Genomic DNA, 19603 nt, shown 5'->3' with positions numbered 1-19603 from the left:
ATAAAAATAGGATTAGATCATAAACGAGTCATACTCTTTCTTTCAAAATGTAGTATCTGAAAGATAGCAGAATCAGTAGAGGACATAGTACGGAGTCCGAACGGGTAGAAATTGTGATGCTACATTGGTTGCTACATGCATGAGCAAGGTGAAGGGGTGGCAGGAGAAAGTAAGAAAGGGAGTAAGTCAAATCCTAGTAATTATCTATCTGTCGTTCAGCAAGAGTAGTCGAGGATTGATCAGGAGGAAAGGTAGGTAATGATTGAGTTGAGTGCGTGACTATAGCGTCCTGGTGGTGGCGAGTTGTTTGATTGTGAGAGAGGAGAAAGTACTCACTCACGTGAAAGCAAAGACATTCAGCCCCTCAAAACCCTTAAATACTTATCGTCATCATCCCATCAGGAGTAACTAACTACCCTAAAGAAAAGCCACCACGACCGCACACATATACGTATGATTATAAGTATCAGAGGCAACCCCCTAGCTTCGTCCATCAAATGATCAGAGAAAGGAAGAATATCGTAATGATTAATGATGTGGCATGAACGGGTGCTACTTTGCACTAGCTCAAATTTTGAAATATTATCTCCCAGAATTATGACGACTTTTGCTGACTAAATGATATATATTTCTGTTCAAACCATTAACCACGATGAGGATGAGATGGCGTTCATTGCGGATTGCTCATCGTGAAACTCACTCAAAAGGGCAAATTCTGACATTTCCTCTACCATCAACCAACCAACCTTCGTCGTCGTCGTCCTCAAACAACAACAGGATGACTGTCTACTAAATAATGGCTTTACTTCATTCCATTGTAACCATCCCATAATAACTTATATAGGTATATTTATTCAGGCTTAACCTAAGAGTAATTCGTCCTAACGTTTTCACAGAATGAAATACTTTTAAATGCCAACTAGTTGTCAAATTAAACGATGGACACATTACATACAATAGGTGATGAGAAAGCAGTCTTTGTGTTTCCGAGTCTCGAAAGTATAATTAGTTTTATAATTATTACAAATGTGCAAATACAACACATCTCAATTTTCATCCAGCACACTTTACATTTTCATTTTTAAATGAGTCTAGAGGAAATTCATTACACCACAACAGTATTTAGTAAGTATTCCCCTAGGACGAGCAGGTTTACTATTTATTTACTTGTTATTGCGACGAGTACGAGTACTTGCAGTTACAATTGAAGCACCACCTGTGAATGAACAAAGATGATACAATGCATTACGAATGCAAGACAAAACAAAACAAAAGTTTTAAAAAAATGTTGAAATAGGCATACCAGTTGCTGGTCTAGTATTCGTCTTCAAAGCTGATACAGCAACTTTCTTTTTTCGCATCATTATTTCCTTCATTGCAGGAGTTAGTTCATTCGTACCCTGTGGAAGTACAAAAAAATATACAAATTTGCGCATGAATATAGCTATGATTAAAATAAAAATCTGCATATATAAATAAATTATACCTCTGGCTGCATTCCTTTCTGCTTTATCGGAGACCGAATATTTTCCTTCTTCTTTGATAGAATCTGTAGCATTGCTGGGGTAGGGTTAGCAATAATTGGCGATGGAGGTTTGCTCCCATTCACATCCTCTTTACTTCCACCTGCTTGTTGCGACAAGGATGATGCAGCACGGACGAGCTTTTCTGGGTCTGTTGATAAAACTCGAGCCCAATTGAAGTCTTTCACCTTCTTCGTTGTTCTCGTCGACCTAATAAAAATATAATATTGTAAATGGTAATTTAACTGAAAAATATAATAATGTGATTGAAAAAAATTGCACAATTAAATATAAGCCTACCTTTTCGGGTTAAATTCTTCGATATCGGCAGCAACGGGAACACAAATTTTTTTGCTAACTGCATCAGCAACGTCAAGGGAGCGCCGCTTAGTTGCTGTCTTTTTGCTCTTAACTGGACTTAGACCGGAAGCCACTTCGTCCAAAAACAGGGAACCCTTAGATGGCGATGGTAAACCCTTGCGAAGTATCTCTCGGCAATGTGAATAATTTGGTTCAGCCTCAAACTCAAGTTTTGCAATGTATTTCAAAAACTTTTCAACAACATCGAGACCTGTAGGCAATAACGAGTGAATGATGGGTAGAAACGAGAATCATATAAATTTAATTATAATAGTTTGTACCTTGAATTTCTGTAGGATAAATCTTTTTTAAGTTAAGATCTGCCATAAATGCCAATTTTTGCTTATGAACCACTTCCGGAGTTGCGTCTCGAGTCCAGGGTAGCTTTCCAGTTAACCACTCGAGCATATTATAACCTAACACTTCCAAGTCCCCACGACGTGCGAATGCACCAATATGAGCATCTCTATAATATTGCACATACATACTTATTAATTTTATGACTGACACTAATAATTCAAGAGTCGGTGAACAAACTTACCGTGCGGCATATTCTAGAGTACCGTTGTGCGCCTTTCGAGCGTCTGGTGCATATTTATAGTGCTGACCGTTTGCATCAACGTATTTCAACGCCAGTCCAAAATCTAAAAGGAAAATTTGTTGCTTCTTTTTGGAAGTTTGGTGCAATTCTAGTGCAAGGTTGGAGGCTTTGACGTCAGCATGAACAAACTCCTTGGAGTGAATATATTCGTAAATATCCATCTGAAAAAGAATTTAAAAATGTAATTTTGAACACATTTTTTTTTCTTAAATTTTAAAGTTACACTTCTTCATTATATGTAGTAGTACATATCATGAAGATATAGTTAATAGTCAATTATTATATGTGCTGACAACTTGCTTACAATTTGCAACGCAATCGCAAAAATGGTTTTATGATTGAACCGTTTTCCTGGTTTTTCTGATATGACTTTGTACAGATCTTGACCAAGTCTTGGTAATACTAAAAACCGGAATTTCTGAGAATTGTGTTCGTGTGACCCTGAAGCAACATAGTGCGGCATTCCAAGCGACTCGACCTTTTTCTGTTGCTTCCATTCTGTAACTGAATAATATAAACAATATCTTTGAAAATTCAAGTTACCACAAAATATATTTTTTTAAATATGATTGATTTTTCTTACTCATGGGAAATTTTGCAGTTCGGATGTAAAATGCTATTTCGACGAATAAGGGTCCATTCGAATGGGGTTCCTAGAGTGTGGTAAGCAATAGTAAACTTGATAGAATGAAGTTTAACTAACAAATATTTTGTTTAACCACTACTTACAATTTTCACAACGAAGTTTGCCTTATCAGTCACAGATTTATTGATGTCATCACTTGCTATAAAAAATCACACAGTATAATAAGTAATGAGATTTAAAAACAAATTTGAGGTTATTATTCTTTAAATAGAAATGCATACCAAGATAAATTTCCCCAAACCCACCAGAACCGATCGCTTTCCCAACTCGCCATTTTTGGTTTGAAAGATCATTCAGTAGCCTTATTAAAAGGAAACAAAAATACAGTAGTAGTAACAAATCCACCAAAGAATGGCAATCAAAAGAAATTACTCACTCTCCATTGGGAATCGGTGCTGCTTTGGCATATGGTTTCCCATTCTGAGCCCCAGCTTTCTTTGGAGGCATTTTGTGAGACGCGTTATTTTCACTGGTCTAGTGGTCTTCCTATCACTGCTAATCTGCTATAGTCTGTGATTTTGATTTCAGTCTCGAATCTCCCAGTCAGAGAAGATTAATTTTTTTTAATTCAGTTTCTTGTCTTCATCAAATCGTGATTACACAGTAACCACAGATGTTTTTTTTTTTGATTTATTATTATTGCCCTAGAATTTTGATTGCACAGATTCTCAGATTCTGATAATTTTCTACGGAGGACAATTGCGACTTTGCAGTTTATTACTGAGAATTCCCCGATGATTTCATTTCCTTTAGAATAATTAAGTAAGGCTCCAAAGACTGCATTAACTTCAAAAAGAATGAGTAAGCTGCAAGGCAATAGGCAACAAAATATTACATTTAAAAATATTAGATCTAAACCATAATTGACGGAACGTTTTTGTAATTTCGACGGTATCATGTAAAGTTTATATTGTACACGTACCTACCTGTTCTTATAAAAGTCCCATCAGTCTCTTTGACACTTTCCTTTAATTTAATTTCGTCCTCACCCTCGTTTTTATTGGATTTATTATTATTTATATGTATTATCAATTATTATTACGTATGTTTATGTTTATCAAATACTTCTTTGATTAAACCTTGTTTAAAAACGTATTCTATTTTGGAAGTTTGAAGTTTAAAACTTGACTGAGCTCAAATATTATATAACTAACCGTGAATTTATAATTTACTTGTATTTGTACGAATAGTAGTAATAATAATAATAACACGAATAATTTAGTATTTATCCAACCAAAAAAAGTTTTGCCGTTTGAAGACGGATTTCTACTTTTCGTCAGTGTAAATAAATTCCTATTCCTTCAACAGAGAAGGGAGCGAGCAGGAATTGTGTGGATGAGCGGGACGCCGGTAGTGGAAAATTCTTCCCATGGTGGCGACGCAGAATAACGTCGTGTGTGTCAACACCACCACCGCTCCCTCGACACTCGACGACAACAAGCTTTCTTATTATGCGGTGGTTCATTCACTCCGCAGCATCGTCAAAAAATATGAGATTTTGTGAAGTGTTGTTGTTTGTTGTGTTGTTGTGTGTGCTTTTGAAAATCGAGATTCACATAATATGTAATTGAATTATTAGTATTGATGTGAACGAATGAATGCAGACAGAAAGAAATGTGTAATAATTTCGCAATTTTCACAAAAATTATTGCTGGACGAGTGAATTAAAAGACTTTATTATACAAAATATGACTTAGAACTGTTCTGTAAGTTGTACTTCTTTCTAGTACTAGTTATCGATGATACTATTTTACTGGGATCAAATGAATTGAAATTACGATAAATATATGTCACAATAATGTGTATAGCAAATAGACACAAACGCCGCGTTGAAAAGACTAAGACGAGTACAGAATTTAAGTATATTTAGCAAATTGAGGTTTTTTATCTAAGTTAATAATAATGACACATTAGATATTGACAAGACATGAGGTATGTAAACAGCAATTCTTTACAGCCAGCCGTATACTATATGTACCACGAGTTCAAGGGAATTATTTTAGGATCACACAATTCACTTGTTACCCGAGTCGGTGGATTTTTATTGGTAGTAGCGTTGAAGACGTATTTGATGATACTGATCTGACGACAGGATAAAGCTGATGGCATCCATTATTATGCAGTATAATTATTATTATGAAGAATGTGGTCAAGTATTGTTCCGTGCTATCTCTAAGACGTTTTTACATGATGATTCTTATTGTGGTTGGCTATACTGCTATTTTCAACAGAATCCTCACTTTCACTGTCATCATTAGCAGATTCGCTTGAACTTCTGGTGTCTTCGACCTGGAAATATACAAATTAGACATGTCCAACTTGGTCCTCTGTCAATAACGCAAGGTTAACAAATAATATTATTATTTACCTTTCCTGAAGCTGCAGCGTGCATGGAATTGCAACATAAAAACGTATACATGTAGTACCATATCTATTGCCTTGTATTTGTCATTATTCAAATTACTTACCCAAAGCTTTAAAGGCAACTTTGCAAATAAAGTAAGTCCAAAATACGTGGAGGCAGAGCAATATGGTAAGCATTCCATTAAAAATGTAGTAAGCGGCGAACATGGGAATAATTTTCGGAGCCTGTGTAAGATTGAATTACATCACTTATAAATTATTTGACACAAAAAGATCAAAAAGGGCTTGTAGATAACGTATTTATTATTTGATGGTTACCTCAATGAGCGTACTGCAATTTCAAATAGATATAATATAGAATCACATTTAACAAAGTCGTAGTGAAAATTATTTCAATAGTTGAATAATGCAACAATCATTACCTGTTGAGAATGTAGATAGGGAAAATTCCCAGCCTTGTGACGATCCAAATGACGACAAAAATTGAGAATATGACATCCCCAAGTTTGTCGTATTTTGAATACTTGCACATTTTAGCAGCCTATTTAAATTAAATGATTTTCTTTACAAGTACAGTCACATGTGAGAACTTAATTAAACTATTATAGTGACATTTACCTCCAAGAATGCGTCAGCACAATCATGCAACAATAACACAATAGTTCCTATTCTAGTCAAGTTGCAGAACCAAGAGAATGCCAGAAGAGTAATGGTAACAACATGATGTCCAAACATTCCCCAGAAATCCTTGCGTTTCACATCGAATGTCTGAGTAATCAATAAGCTCCAATAAAAACTGGAGCCGAATGCGTAATACCACCTATAAAGATGAATTAAACACTAAAATTATCAAAATGAAATAAATAAATCCAATCAATTTCGCATACCAAACGTCGTTGGGAACACTCTGAAATATACGATACGAATTATGAACCACAACATCAAATATGTAAATCTTTTTTTTATTACCATCTGCTATGAAAACTTACATGGTGAGGATAATCATACCAGCAGTGATTAATATCCCAAAAGTATGGTTTATCCCACAGAATGTATGTCCCTATTATCGTCGAGGCAAGGTAACAAATGCATCTCCATCTGAACCACACCCAAAAGTAGTAAAAATTAACACTAGCACAATCATTAGAAAAGAACATGTATGAATGCCCAATTAATTTTCATACCCGCTTTCACTGAACTTTGTCAGAGTTGATGGCTTGTCTAATCCCGACCTCTTTCTCAGCCATCTCTCCACTTGTCTCAGATCCATATCTGTTCTCTTCACTAGAGATTCCATTTCTTTATGAGTAAACTTGGATTTCTTATTTTTATACGCTTTCTCCAGTACTTCATTTGACGGAAGAGACAATGTCTTTTTATTCACTTTCTTCAACCCAAGAAATTGCCCCCAAGGGTAGAGTATCATTCTAATTTCAAATAAAACAATTTTACAAAAAACTGACAAGTTTTATCTGTAAAGAAATATGCCGTATAATAATAACTGATCTTCTGGATGAGGATAATTTTCTTACTTTTCTATTAAATACCGCACACAGATCAACACGAGAGCGAAAGGAATAGGATATAGTAGGTCGCCCTGGTCAATGAAAATAAACTGATCAGTTAAACCATATACATACACTAAACTGTCTCAATTACCTGGTCAGGGTATCTGATCTTCTCATTTGGAACTATGTCTTTCCAGTCAATTCCTGGAGGAAGCTGAACCACAAGAAAAACAAAGCAAAAAATTCCTCACTTTAACAATTATTCAATGTAGTTCAACTAGACTTAAAATGAGAGACTTACCCACACATCAGGGTTCCAGAACCAGTCGAGAAATGCTCTGACCACCATTTTGACTCTTAATTATTATTTGTCTTGTCGCCAATACTGGCAAAGATTCTTCAGTCAGTCCAGGTAGAGTGTGTTCAGTTGAGAAACTTCATCGGAGAAGTGAAGAACTGCACAATAAAAACACGCACAATAAATCAATAATAACACCACGGGTTTGGAATGCATAATTATCACCACCATGCAAACTGTTTGGCTTGAACAATGATTGCAGTTGGATTTAAATGTCCACCCATCAAAAATTGATTGCTATCAATCTCATTGCTTTGCTGTCTATCTACATTGGTAACTATTAGCGAGTGAGTAAGTGAAATGTGTTTGATGAGTGATTCAGACAGGTTTGATCACACAAACAAAGTGTGCATTGGCTAATAATTGTCTGGTGATGATAACAATGCAAATAAATTCTTGTGGATCTGGCTGTTACGATAAATTAACCGAGCCGAATAATTGACAATGAAACTGGTGAACACGAGACTATGACCAGACCAACTGAAAAGCAGTGACTCACAGAAACGAGTGACTCTGCCACACTCATCTTCAGTCAGTTCTGTCCAACGAACGGGAGTCGAATTGATTGAAAATTGAAATGGAACAATTGTTTATTATTTATGGAATACCAAACTGCCAGACTTACTTATTTATTCCTCCACTACACACTACTACCTCTTTCATTCTGCTTGCATGTGGATATAATAATATAAATACAAAATAAGGTAAAAGTACTACACACTGTCCTGTCTGTCGGTATCGGTGTCGGTGTTGCTTTCAGAATGTTGAGAAAGCGAAAATCCTTTCCATGCCGCCCCACAGCCACTCTGCCCCGCCAATTCCACCACCACTTCCTCCCCTCTCTCTCGCTCGCTCGCTCCACTGCTTTCTCCACACGCAACAGGACTTTCTCCTCCCCATCCCGACCCGGCTCCTTCCTTCCACGTCGTATTCGTCATCATTTGCTGTAAGTATTCGCCGGATTTACCATTTTCTCCCCTCCCGCTGATTTTGCCAATAATCAATGTTCGTACACTGCTTATCAATTTATATATTTAATTTGAAAACTGGATGAAAGTTGGAGAAAGGCTATTTTCGGATATTCTCGCAATCACTATAATAGAGTGTGGATGGATGTCATATTTATCATTTTGTTAACGTGATGTTCATAGTTCTTGTCCGAATGACTTAATAATTATTCGTTCAATAATCCACTTTCAATAATTCGAGCCCAAAGTATTTCTTGAATTTCTTCACTTGCTAGTAGCAAGTTGCTACTGACTGACTACGACTTTCTCCGCCCATACAAATGCTATGTGAAATAATTGCGCATTTTTTATTTCAGCATACTTTTGCATAATTCCATTAATATTAGGAAGGAAGTAGGAGAAAGCACATATATGTATAAATAATGAGTTTGTCCTCAAATACGAATGGAGACTATGGTCGGAGAGATTACTGGGACCAACGGTATGAAAATGACGAGGAGTTTGAGTGGTGCAAAGAGTACTCCGTCCTCAAACCACTCCTCGTGGAACATGTCAATCCACAGGATGCCATCCTAATTTTAGGTTCGAGTGCGAAATAACTCCTCAGTTTGTATAATTAATATGCATTGATTTTAATGTTGGTATATGTACATACACAGGTTGTGGAAATAGTGAGCTTGGTAGTGAAATGTACAACGATGGTTTCCAGAATATTACAAATATTGACTTTTCATCCGTGGTCATTTCTAAAATGAAGACAAAATACCCCTTTATGAAGTGGATTACGATGGACATGCTAAATTTAGACTTTCCCAATGCCACGTTTAATATAGTCATAGAGAAAGCTACGCTGGATGTCTTGTTTGTGAACGAGGCAAGCCCTTGGAGCGTTTCCGATGAGGTTTCAGCTAATATGAACAAAGTTTTGTCGTCCGTGTCAAAAATTTTGAAGCCTGGAGGAAAGTTCCTTTCAATTACGTTTGCGCAACCTCATTTTCGAACCAAACTTTACAAGGAGCACTGGTCAAACTGCACATATTCCACTTTCGGGTCAGGATTTCATTACTATTTTTATGTAAGTCGACATAATTAGTACTGATGGAATTATCTTGGAAGAACTGCAGACATTCGAATTCATTTGATTTTGTAAATATTCTACATACATGTATTCTTTTATTTTAATACGAATGTAATATATTTAGGTATAGTGTGATTTGTAACATCTATGTGTATTTATATATAAGACAAAAATTATATAAAATCTGTTACAAAAATGCATTTGCTACTGTCCGCTTTCCTTACTAATATTTCTCCCGTGTCTAAATACGAAATGTCCAGAAAGTTTCTATGTTCAGTCTGTTTATTTGAAGGAGAAAGACATTCCATTGATAATACTCGCCGATGAGATGAATCACTGAATTGGTCACTGATTGGCTTTTGGCAGACCCGGCGATCATTAAAGAACCTTCCGCTGGGATGATGATGATGCGGACTTGGAGGCACTCTTGTCCGCTTTCTATACATTCGCTGTTTGTGCTCAAAAGGCTCCGTTGTGCCCGTTACGATGGTGAGGGGGACGTCTGCACGATCATCAATTAGATCCAGATCATTCATTGACAAGGAGGTAGGTTGCCCTCCCCCCGTGAGGTGTGTTCTCATAATGGGCAGCTTTTTTCTGCTCTCAAACTCTTCATAAATATGTTGGTTTTGTTTAAATATTTTCTCCTTGTCCGAAATCTTCTTCATGTTAAACGTCTGTACGGGATGAGGAGGAGGGACCGATTGTGACTTGGGAACGACGTAAGTGGACGGATTGAAATCCTTGTTAGGAATTGGCAAGGGCCTCTGCTGAAGGGGCTGGGACTTTGCGGGTCGACTTTGATGAAATTCAAAATCATCATTGGCAACGGTTGTCACCTAACAATTATGGAATTAAAATTAGTCCTCAGTGGTCAGTACCAACGGTAATAGAACTTCATACACTTACAGATGCTACGGAAGAGTATCTGTGGTGGTAAGATTTTCTGTCATATTCACTCTCATCTTCTTGGAAAACCTATGAATAATTTAATTAGATTATTAAATCAACTGCATTTTAAATCGCCTATTCCATTAAGAATGTATCCACTTACGGCTCCAATACTGTCAAAGTCGTTCCTAGCCTGCCTATGAATTGCTATTTGTCCATTAAGAGATTGTTGAAAGCAACCTGTTGAAAATGCAATATAATTCAAATCATTACTGTGCATAAACCTAGAATGTCTCCATGTATCATGGCGGTGAAAGTCGCTTTATACCATTATTATTGGAACCATGTCCTGTTTGCCCTACTGAAGGCATTGGCATGACGGGTCTAATAACGCCTGAGGTAGATGATGCTGCTGCTGAGAGACCAGCAAACAGAGACCCGTTGGTTATTGGAAATCTGTTATTCTTAAAATCTGGAGTGAAAGCATGATTTGTGTAGTGCCCATTATTTCCTCCTCCTCCTCCACCAGTTCGATTATTCAAGTTTGTCTGGGGGTTAAAACTAGTCTCGGCCTTGATATTTGATGCATCTTCTATTGCATAGGAATGATGATGATGATGAGCAGGGAGTTTCTGGCTTTTCTTACTTTCTCTGTTAAATATCCATGTCGGGACAACATTGTCCACGATAAATAATATGAGAAGGATTGTCAGTCCTTCAACAACTTGAAGCCACAAAAGAAGGTTTGTCACAGGCCAATTGGTTGGGGAAAGTATGTCGCCCGAACCAAATCCGATACTGGCAATAGGCACAAGAATCTCCATTCGTGAGAGGATTGTTGCAATCTGAAACAGATTATTATTTGTCAATGATTAATCAATCAAATTTCAAATTGCAGTTCTTGCTTGGTGTCAAACTTTTCAGCCCGAGTCAGAGATTATGGAATCTGTCTGTATGTCATTCCGGGACACGATAGAGTCAAATGTCGAACCAATTGGGTTAGCTCAATTGATAAAATATAAAATACAATACAATTAGTTGGACTGGGGCTGGAGTTATGCACCAGAATTTCAATAGTGCTGCTTGTAAAAAATTCTGAAGTTGAAAAAAAATCATCAATATGGGGTCGTCTAGACCGATTTCTAAAATAGTAAGAAAAAGATCAAATTTGGTATCAAAATGATGGTGCACATACTGCACATCAGGGAAGATTCATAATTTACGTAACACGTTACGTCAATTCTGCAATGTCAAATGTATCATGGTGTGAAGGACCGTAACAGGCTAGATAATTTATGCCTCAGACCAAAGAATATGTATGAAGTTAGATTCGAGAATTTTTGCAAGAGGAACCCAACTAGGTGACCTACATTCGTTCTAAAAATTGGGCGAAAAAAGTTGAAATTTTGTATGCGGGATAAATGGGAAAATTTATGACGATTACGAACATTATCGTGTAGGATATCTCAGTATTATCTTCTTAGGTGTATGACAACTCGTGCCATTATAAATACTTATCAGAAGAATAAGAATATTACCCGCTTCGTTGAATTTTGCACCACAATTACATAAGCTATTTAATAGTAGTTGGGTTATCTCACAAAATTTTAGAAGAGGACTCTAATCCTGACTCGGGTTAAGTGAAGTATGCATTGCATGTTTTTATCTTAATGACTAAAGACAACTAATCCCATCATCATATTCATCATCAATCATCCGAATAGCGTCCCGAATATGCTTATGTACCGTAAAAGGAAGATGCGTGCATAGGATCGTCAGACATAGGAGACTTATTGCTGGGTACAGCCTGCTATTGCTGTTGTCTTCAGCCGTCGTTCTATCTCTCAGTCTGTCGGAGAAGTCTCTACTTGAAGTAAAGTTTCCTTGCTGCTGCGGATGATGGAAGAACGCATTATTCGGTGAGTTGCTGAGAACGGCCTTGGCTGACAAGCCTGGTGTAGAAAAAAATGCTGTTGGACTGCTGTTTGAGATGGTGGAGGATGCAGTAGATGTGTTTGAGACTGTCGGAGTAACGTCCATGATGGGTGGGGAGCTTCTTCTTCTCTTGTAGTGAAACTTTTTTGTATGAGGAAGGAGTTGGGAGCTATTTGAGTTGTTTTTGTGGCACAAAGTTTTACATAGAACGATGACTCCTACCAGGACCACGATGCAATGCACGCTCAAGTAAAATATGACAAATTTTAAGTCAAACTTGAATGGGAGGAACGTGCACTGATCAAAGGAATATTGGGGGGACGAAGAAGATGCTGCCAACCAAGAAGAAGAAGAAGACGAAGAAGAAATACTGCTGCTGCCACCAACAAGTAGTTCAGGGTTGTTAAACGTGATGAGAGCGGTGAACCCAACCAAGCACGCAAGAATCGCAAGGACGGCGATATGATATCTGACGTGATTTTTTCTTATTGATAGCTGATAGCTGAATCTGGTATAAAATAGCCAACGATCCACCGCTAATAGAGTAAAAAACGGAAATAAAATTGTTATATTTTTTCCAAAGGTGAAATATTTGCTACATAATGTCACAATAGTAGTCCTCACCCAAAGAAGTTATCGTGGTTCCTTTAAATATGGGGATGACAATGAAAAACCACATCATTCCAGTACAAACTGCTTCCCCCGTCAGTGGCGTGGAGAGCTTGAGGAGTACAAGTGTCGAGTAGACAAAGCCAAGAAACTGCTGAAATATGCTCTGGCTCAAGATTGCGACCAAGAATATGTCCATTGTCCCCCATTGACGCCGTCGACATTGGAAAATGGCCAGGGTCCAGCATGTCAGAAGGATCACGGGTGCGGATGCAGTCAGTGCGATCCAACTGTACATCAGGGGGGGCTGCATTTTCTTATCTTTAGGCTGGCATCACATCACTTATTGAACTTTTCACTTCACACGAGCTCATCATTCCAATCCAATCACTAGGACTTGTTGTAGCAAATAGGTATCAGGAGTGGGATGACTATGAATTCAGTTCATTATTTTCATTTTGAGTAATATTAAGGCAATCTAGGAAAATAGAACAAACAGTCGTTTTAAATTATTATTATTTTCTTCAGCAGTACGACCGTTTCATATAGTTGATAAGCTAAGCATTGGAACTAACGAAACAACGATAACGACTTCAGCATAAATTTCAATTCAGTTTTTTAATAGTCAGTAAATGAACTGAAATATTTTCAATGGTTTCACATTCTACCCTTTATGGTCAAAATATGTCACGACTGTCCAAACTTTAGTTCAGTGCTTTCAACATTAAAAATTCTTTCAATTTGATCTGTACCATCATCAGAGGTGGGCAAACTACATACAAAACTCCTCTACAAAATACATCAATTTTGGTACACGCTAAAATGCCATTGCAGAATCCAAAAATATGAGATTCCTCCATTCCATTCAGTTATGAGTTAAAAACCAGACATTTACGCAAATATCTGAATTATATAAATATATACTCCAAAATACGCAATACTTTTTATTCTAATAATTTTGAATGTGGTTCGCAAAAATTACAATTTACATTTGAGGATATCAAATTAAAAATTTCATTTCGAATCTACCTAAAATGCAACTTATGACGTAAAATTATAATTCTGGTTAAGTACTAAATACTTTAATTCTATTTTAGACTTTAAATGTCATTCCAGAATAATAAAAAAATGTATAATGAAAATTACTTGCTTTCAATTCAAACTTACGGTTACGTACAACTTGTAATTTTATTTCTCAGTGTATTGACATTTTCCGACCTCTGACAGTCTTGTGTATGCATAGTAAAATGTACAGGTATGCATGAACATTGTTGTTGCACAACTGCTTAAACAAAAGATGCTCAATTGATGAACTCTTGATTTTTGGTCAGGGTGTTTCATGCTTTTGGGTAAGACAAAAAGTCACGATGCAATTTCGTGTCTCGCTATCGTTCATCGTCTACACGGCTACAATTTTTAAAGCAAACACCAGTAAATAATGAACATCACGAAATAATAAACTTTGCATTATTTTGGGCGTCAAATTGCTTATTATTGTTATTAGTATTATGGCAATTCACTAATGCTGATTGGAATTTTTGTATTAATTCAAAATGATGAACCCATGTTGATGTACATGTATGTATAGCGTATAATAGACTAAATAGCGTATGTGCGTACATTCCATATTCGTCTCGAGTCTCAAAATTGATTTAGCAACAATACAAAATGCAACAAGTATTTTCATCTGACCAAAACTTGTTAACGAACGGAGTAGTAGAAGAAGAATTGAATCGAACAGTTCATTCTGTTCATGTAATCAGCTCTTAATCCGTATGATTTATTCATTCCGATAGACGCTTATGTTGGCCACATTGTTGTATAGGCGATTTGTTGTTGGTCGGTATATTTATTTGTTGGGGCTAAATGCATGTAAATGATTTGGTAGTACAAATATGAAATATAATACAACATGCACGCTTATCATTAGATACATGTGTACACATATAAATATATGCATTCAGAGAAACTTATGGTTGTTCTCTGGGATATGATCTTCGATCGTGCAACGCATACAGTACTGCAGACCTGAGGTTTAGCATTTATCTAAGTACGCATCCACTACTATACAACAGCGAGGTGGTGAATAAGCTTCGTTTTACTTGGTTATTCATTACAGCCAATAAATGAATCTCAGCTTTATACTGTATGATAGCTTTAAACCACTGCTATAGTATTTGGACACGGAAAATTAGAAAAAACGGCAATGCTTGTCCTGGTCATTGTCTAGCTTTTAAATTCTGATTAGGATTCATCTCATGCTTGATTGACGGTGTAAAATACGATGGTCGCTTAGCTCTGGCAATGCATTACATTGTGAGGAATTCACGCCTAAGGGAAGTTTCATCTTGTACAACGACGTTCGATATTACGACGACGACTCCGTCTCTGCCGTCGTAATAATAATGCTGCTGCTGTGTCGCTGCAATGTGATGTCAGAGATAAAAAGCCATCAACATTGGCTCTTTGCATTCAAGGTAAAAATTGGTCTCCTTCCATTCTTTCCTTCTCCTCCCTCATCCATCTTTCAGCATTATGCTCGCCTGACGCCTTTCCACTTACACAGATCCAATTCTGGGCTAAGGATGATGGGAACAAATTTTTACCATTGCTACCAACCTTTTGAAATATGTACCTTTATGTATATATATACGCATCAGTTAGAAAAACTCAAATATTTGATGTGCGTTACACGGTCATTATTATTGTTATATAGGTACATACTTGACTGCATAACATGAACTCTTTTATACTTAATTTGCTGTCCAAATGAAATCATGTATCCTGCGTGCTCAAGTGTAAAGTATAACATTGCCTGGGCCTTGTTAATTCATCTTGAATTTGCTCAGTAGCTCAGCAAGATGATTATGATGTAATTTATTTGCTTAACGTCTAAAACTTTTGCCCCATTTAGCAAATGGAATCGCCAGACATAAAGATTAATATGCGCTGAGTAAGTAGTCCTACGTATTACTACCACCACTGCTAATAAACAAATGCTCCTTCCTTCAACCTTCAACACAAGATATGGAACTACATTATTCAGTCACACAATTCGAACCTCTTAACACTACGCAGACAATTTCTTCTGAAAGAGCAACATACAAAAATTATAAAAATATGATACGACGCAAGCCAATTCAACATAAAATAAAAATTGGCAGCAACCCGTTGCACGACACGCATGATGATGTGGAAGTATGTATGTAAACCAACCAAGGTTCGATAAAGTGTCCACTAAACACAGTATCCGCACTTGTTTGTTTGAGTAGTAAATATGTACGTGTGTGTGTGGTTGCAACTTTGGTGATATGTACATGAGCAGGGGATTGGTCAAACACAATGGAGCAAACGGTTCGGGATTATGAAAACAGGAAATGCTATGGAATGCAAATTGTATAGAATTTCTAATGTCATTATATTAATTATATTCAACATGGTTTTGTGCACTAACTCCACAATTCTGGGCAACTATCTAATAGTAGATACGTACACCAAAATGCACGTACACAGATTATTGCATTTCTATTTTGATCTTTATCTCTGCATCATGCGTTTATTGTCCCTGCTGCCACTGTTGTCTGTTGCTCACATATTTGCACTAATTCTTTTGCTTTTTTGCTAAGTCCGGAAATCCACAAAATGACTACTTCCACACAATAATTGCATAAATTTTGTTCGTGATGTCCATCCGGAACGTAGACCTCTGTCTATATATTCTATGTGTGTGTAATGTTAGGTAAGCCTAAAATAACGTGACTGACTCTATACGAGAATTGCTTGGTTAAAATATTTCAATTTATTTATGTGCAATAGTATGAATTGCAAAAAGTTGGTATCTACAAATATGTAGAAGTGTGATGTTCTTGAGAAGACACAAATAAGTAGCAGCCACAAGATCAAAACGTGCATATATCTGATGATTGAACGGCTTGAACTGTCAATATCTATTGGTTTTGAAACTCAACCTATTTGATCCTCCTCTCGCTTGACTGAAGAATTCAAAAATTTAAAATAAGTGTCATACTTAGTTTGAAAACGTGATGATCAATGTTACAAATCTCACTCCTTATACATATATGATTCCCAAATATGTCGATTGCAATAATCTACATATTTGAAATCTTATTTTGTTTTGCTTTAGAGTTTATAACCCAAAGCTAACTCTTACCAAAAAAAATTCAGCAATTCACAAAGTTGCGAACAATGCGACCACCAAAATCTTCTTTACCCAAAGTTTCGTTGCGTAAACAGAGCAAATCTATGAAACTTTAAAAAGTAAAGGAGAGAAATTATTTCTATAATGCATACGTTATTTAAGCCATTAAAAAACCATGTCTTATGGTTATATCACATTAAACGGTTACATACATACATTACCAAAGTAGGAATGCTGCTACTCTCTGTGGGATTAGGTTTCAATGCACAATGAGATGGATGTGATGCGTATTATACGTATTATTATACGTACGATGTATATACTCTCTTCTGGTAGAATAATAATAATGCTCCTTGATTTTGCACTAATTTCATGGCTGTGATCCACACTTAAACGTCTCAAATTTTATTTCGCGCATTGTTCATGGCAGTGTGAAGGGTGTAGATTGACTCATTAAGGAAAAGTTTCTTGTACATTGTTGTACTTAATTGTATAATACTGCAAACTACCTTAACGCTGTTAAGATTTACCTATTTTAATCAATGTTTTTTTTAGTTTCTTCAAAAGCTAAAAGAGACGAGCTTTCCTATACGAATGAAGGCTGATTTTGTATTTGTGTTTAATTACATTTTCAATTAAAAGATGAATTAAAGACAGTTCTTTGTTATTTACGTCACAGAGTCTGATTAATTTTTCTTCTGAACAGAAAGTTAAGTTCTCCAAATTTTGAAACTTGTTACAGCAAAAATGTTTAAATTAAATCCTTTAATGAAAATGCAAAGCATGTTTACTTTAGTTACTCTTTGATTGGGGAGTTTGAGGAACGGAACGGAGTTTGGTAGCGTGTATGAAATTATGCAACAAAACATAGTTGTCACTTGACACAGAATGTGTACATGCATGTGTATCTACCCTGACTTTGGGTTTTGATATGTACTTAAATGTACGCTTCTCAAACACAGCTCGGATCAGGTTTCAATTTGAACAGTTGTAGCATCGGCAAGATTTTATGGTCGATAAACGCATCTTAAATTTCGTTAACACAAACAATGGATTGGTAATTTGCATGAACTGTAATACTTAATGGAGCAAATGAATGGATGAATCAACGCTTTAAAATTAGCAAAAGAGTTTATGTAAATTTGGCACAACGAAAAAACTTACCTCTCACGGCTCCTCGCTCGCTCAATTGAAGACCAGAATTTCATGAGATTTTGTGCAACAACATAAATAATTCTTAATCCGTTTCTTTCCAATTTTATTGCACGTCAAGAGTTCTAAAAACAATCACGAAATTAAATCACACCAAAAGAGTGTAATTTTACAGAGTTAGAAATGCACAACATCCAAGAATCTTTGTATTTTTTAAATCAATAAAATTATAGTAGAACTATTGACACAAAGTAGGATTTTATGGGTTTCTTCTGAGGTCCAACCGTGCGTGAGTTGATCCTTGCAATGCAACACTTGTACTATCTGAGATTTAAACATAAACACACCAGCAGAGTTTTGTGAGCGAGATGAAGGGGTGGATGGATGATGCTGTAATGCAGAGCGTATGTAAGTGCATATTCAATCCCACACCTTATTAGACAATGTTGAAACGCAACTTATCCAATGCATGTCGGATGATACAACAGCCAGCATCCATCCACCTCCAATTATTGCCAAGACGGCACAACGAGGTGAGGTTTAAAGCAGGTAATAATGCGACTATGGTCATAACACAACAACCATAATATTTCGTTATTGCTGCCATTGCTAGAAATGAACCACAGGGTGCTTGAGGACTTTTTGGAGAGTGCTTTGAATTTTCGTCTTCTTGTATCCCCGCAGTCCAGTCCCTCTCAACTTAATCTCAGCAGCAAGAGTCTCAGATTTTTTCGTCCCGAATTCCTTTCCCACTCGCCTTGAGTGAGACTCCTTTCTTCCAGTTGATCAAGCAACCGATATTTCCAAACCATTTGTACAACTCATTGTGATGTTGAAACAGCTCGCATTCAATTTACGATGCAATGGCTTCAAAAGACTTTATCTGTCAGAAGATGGGTGGAGATTTCTTGTCTCGGTTTTAAAAAAGTACACGCATTACAGGTGATGGGCCTAATGGGAATGTAATGTATACGTTCCCACGTAACGCTCGAGTTCTCTCCATGGCTTCGTCTGCTGCAAATATATCACTTTCTTTATGGCCTAAGCAATTCAGAGATTGTTAAAAATTATGCATGTATTGGAATTTTACTAAAATATTAAATCTTAAAGAAAGCATGAGAAAAAGGAAATATTTATGTATATCTCTTAAAGTATTTCTACTAATGGAATTAATTCATTTATCGTGTACCCAATTTTAGTTTTAGCATGACCAAGTGTCAAAATTATTCGAAAACGATATGATAAGGATGCATACCATTGCGTATAATATGGTGCGCAGATATATAGATTTGATGAAGTGGGAAAGATTGCTCACTACATCTTTGGTCTACAGACTGCATCGAGAGGGGATGAGGATTCCATGGCGCAACAGGTGGCGAGATTCATTTCCACCCTACTCTTTGTTCATTGATAACGATTATTTACATTAATATTGTGGGTACATTAATTTT

At 36.4% G+C, this 19603-nt stretch overlaps 4 protein-coding genes across 10 annotated transcripts; 1 reads left to right on the top strand and 3 right to left on the bottom strand.

The window, feature by feature from the left end:
* Nucleotides 1-815: 815 nt before the first annotated feature.
* LOC110847413 (serine/threonine-protein kinase VRK1) lies at nt 816-4432 on the bottom strand. 2 transcript variants are annotated; one of them, XM_022094351.2, is made up of 12 exons: nt 4053-4432; nt 3507-3936; nt 3352-3431; nt 3214-3269; nt 3068-3137; nt 2789-2988; nt 2425-2645; nt 2165-2349; nt 1824-2094; nt 1487-1733; nt 1304-1400; nt 816-1216 (listed from the first exon to the last, which is right to left on the bottom strand). In XM_022094351.2, exons 2-12 carry the CDS (start codon nt 3575-3577, stop codon nt 1164-1166), a joined length of 1551 nt encoding a protein of 516 aa, XP_021950043.1. In that variant the 5' UTR covers nt 3578-3936; nt 4053-4432; the 3' UTR covers nt 816-1163. The 2 variants fall into 2 exon arrangements, with proteins under 2 accessions (XP_021950043.1, XP_021950044.1); XM_022094352.2 differs by having other exon boundaries at nt 4057-4432.
* A 716-nt stretch (nt 4433-5148) lies between these two features.
* On the bottom strand, nt 5149-8189 carry LOC110845774 (ceramide synthase 6). Of its 5 annotated transcripts, none has more exons than XM_035848928.1 (13): nt 8082-8189; nt 7304-7458; nt 7154-7216; nt 7027-7091; nt 6679-6921; nt 6484-6592; nt 6382-6401; nt 6113-6314; nt 5917-6035; nt 5813-5825; nt 5599-5719; nt 5499-5509; nt 5149-5419 (listed from the first exon to the last, which is right to left on the bottom strand). In XM_035848928.1, exons 2-13 carry the CDS (start codon nt 7349-7351, stop codon nt 5303-5305), a joined length of 1131 nt encoding a protein of 376 aa, XP_035704821.1. In that variant the 5' UTR covers nt 7352-7458; nt 8082-8189; the 3' UTR covers nt 5149-5302. The 5 variants fall into 5 exon arrangements, with proteins under 5 accessions (XP_035704821.1, XP_021947968.1, XP_021947971.1 ...); XM_022092276.2 differs by having other exon boundaries at nt 7986-8120; XM_022092279.2 differs by lacking the exon at nt 8082-8189 and adding an exon at nt 7860-7998.
* Nucleotides 8165-9604, top strand: LOC110845776 (EEF1A lysine methyltransferase 4). 2 transcript variants are annotated; one of them, XM_022092280.2, is made up of 3 exons: nt 8165-8306; nt 8685-8910; nt 8988-9604. In XM_022092280.2, the coding sequence occupies exons 2-3, from the start codon at nt 8751-8753 to the stop codon at nt 9419-9421; spliced, it is 594 nt and encodes a 197-aa protein (XP_021947972.1). In that variant the 5' UTR covers nt 8165-8306; nt 8685-8750; the 3' UTR covers nt 9422-9604. The 2 variants fall into 2 exon arrangements, with proteins under 2 accessions (XP_021947972.1, XP_035704822.1); XM_035848929.1 differs by having other exon boundaries at nt 8206-8910.
* LOC110845773 lies at nt 9466-18653 on the bottom strand. The gene is made up of 7 exons (XM_022092275.2): nt 18165-18653; nt 12857-13319; nt 12044-12768; nt 10626-11142; nt 10461-10537; nt 10316-10384; nt 9466-10245 (listed from the first exon to the last, which is right to left on the bottom strand). Exons 2-7 carry the CDS (start codon nt 13152-13154, stop codon nt 9580-9582), a joined length of 2352 nt encoding a protein of 783 aa, XP_021947967.1. The 5' UTR covers nt 13155-13319; nt 18165-18653; the 3' UTR covers nt 9466-9579.
* Between the last annotated feature and the right edge of the window lie 950 nt (nt 18654-19603).

Source organism: Folsomia candida, unplaced genomic scaffold, assembly GCF_002217175.1.
Source record: "Folsomia candida strain VU population unplaced genomic scaffold, ASM221717v1 Fcan01_Sc003, whole genome shotgun sequence".
In the NCBI taxonomy this organism is placed as follows: domain Eukaryota; kingdom Metazoa; phylum Arthropoda; class Collembola; order Entomobryomorpha; family Isotomidae; genus Folsomia; species Folsomia candida.
The sequence above is the reverse complement of the archived record's forward strand: the minus strand, read 5'-3'. Positions and strand labels throughout refer to the sequence as shown.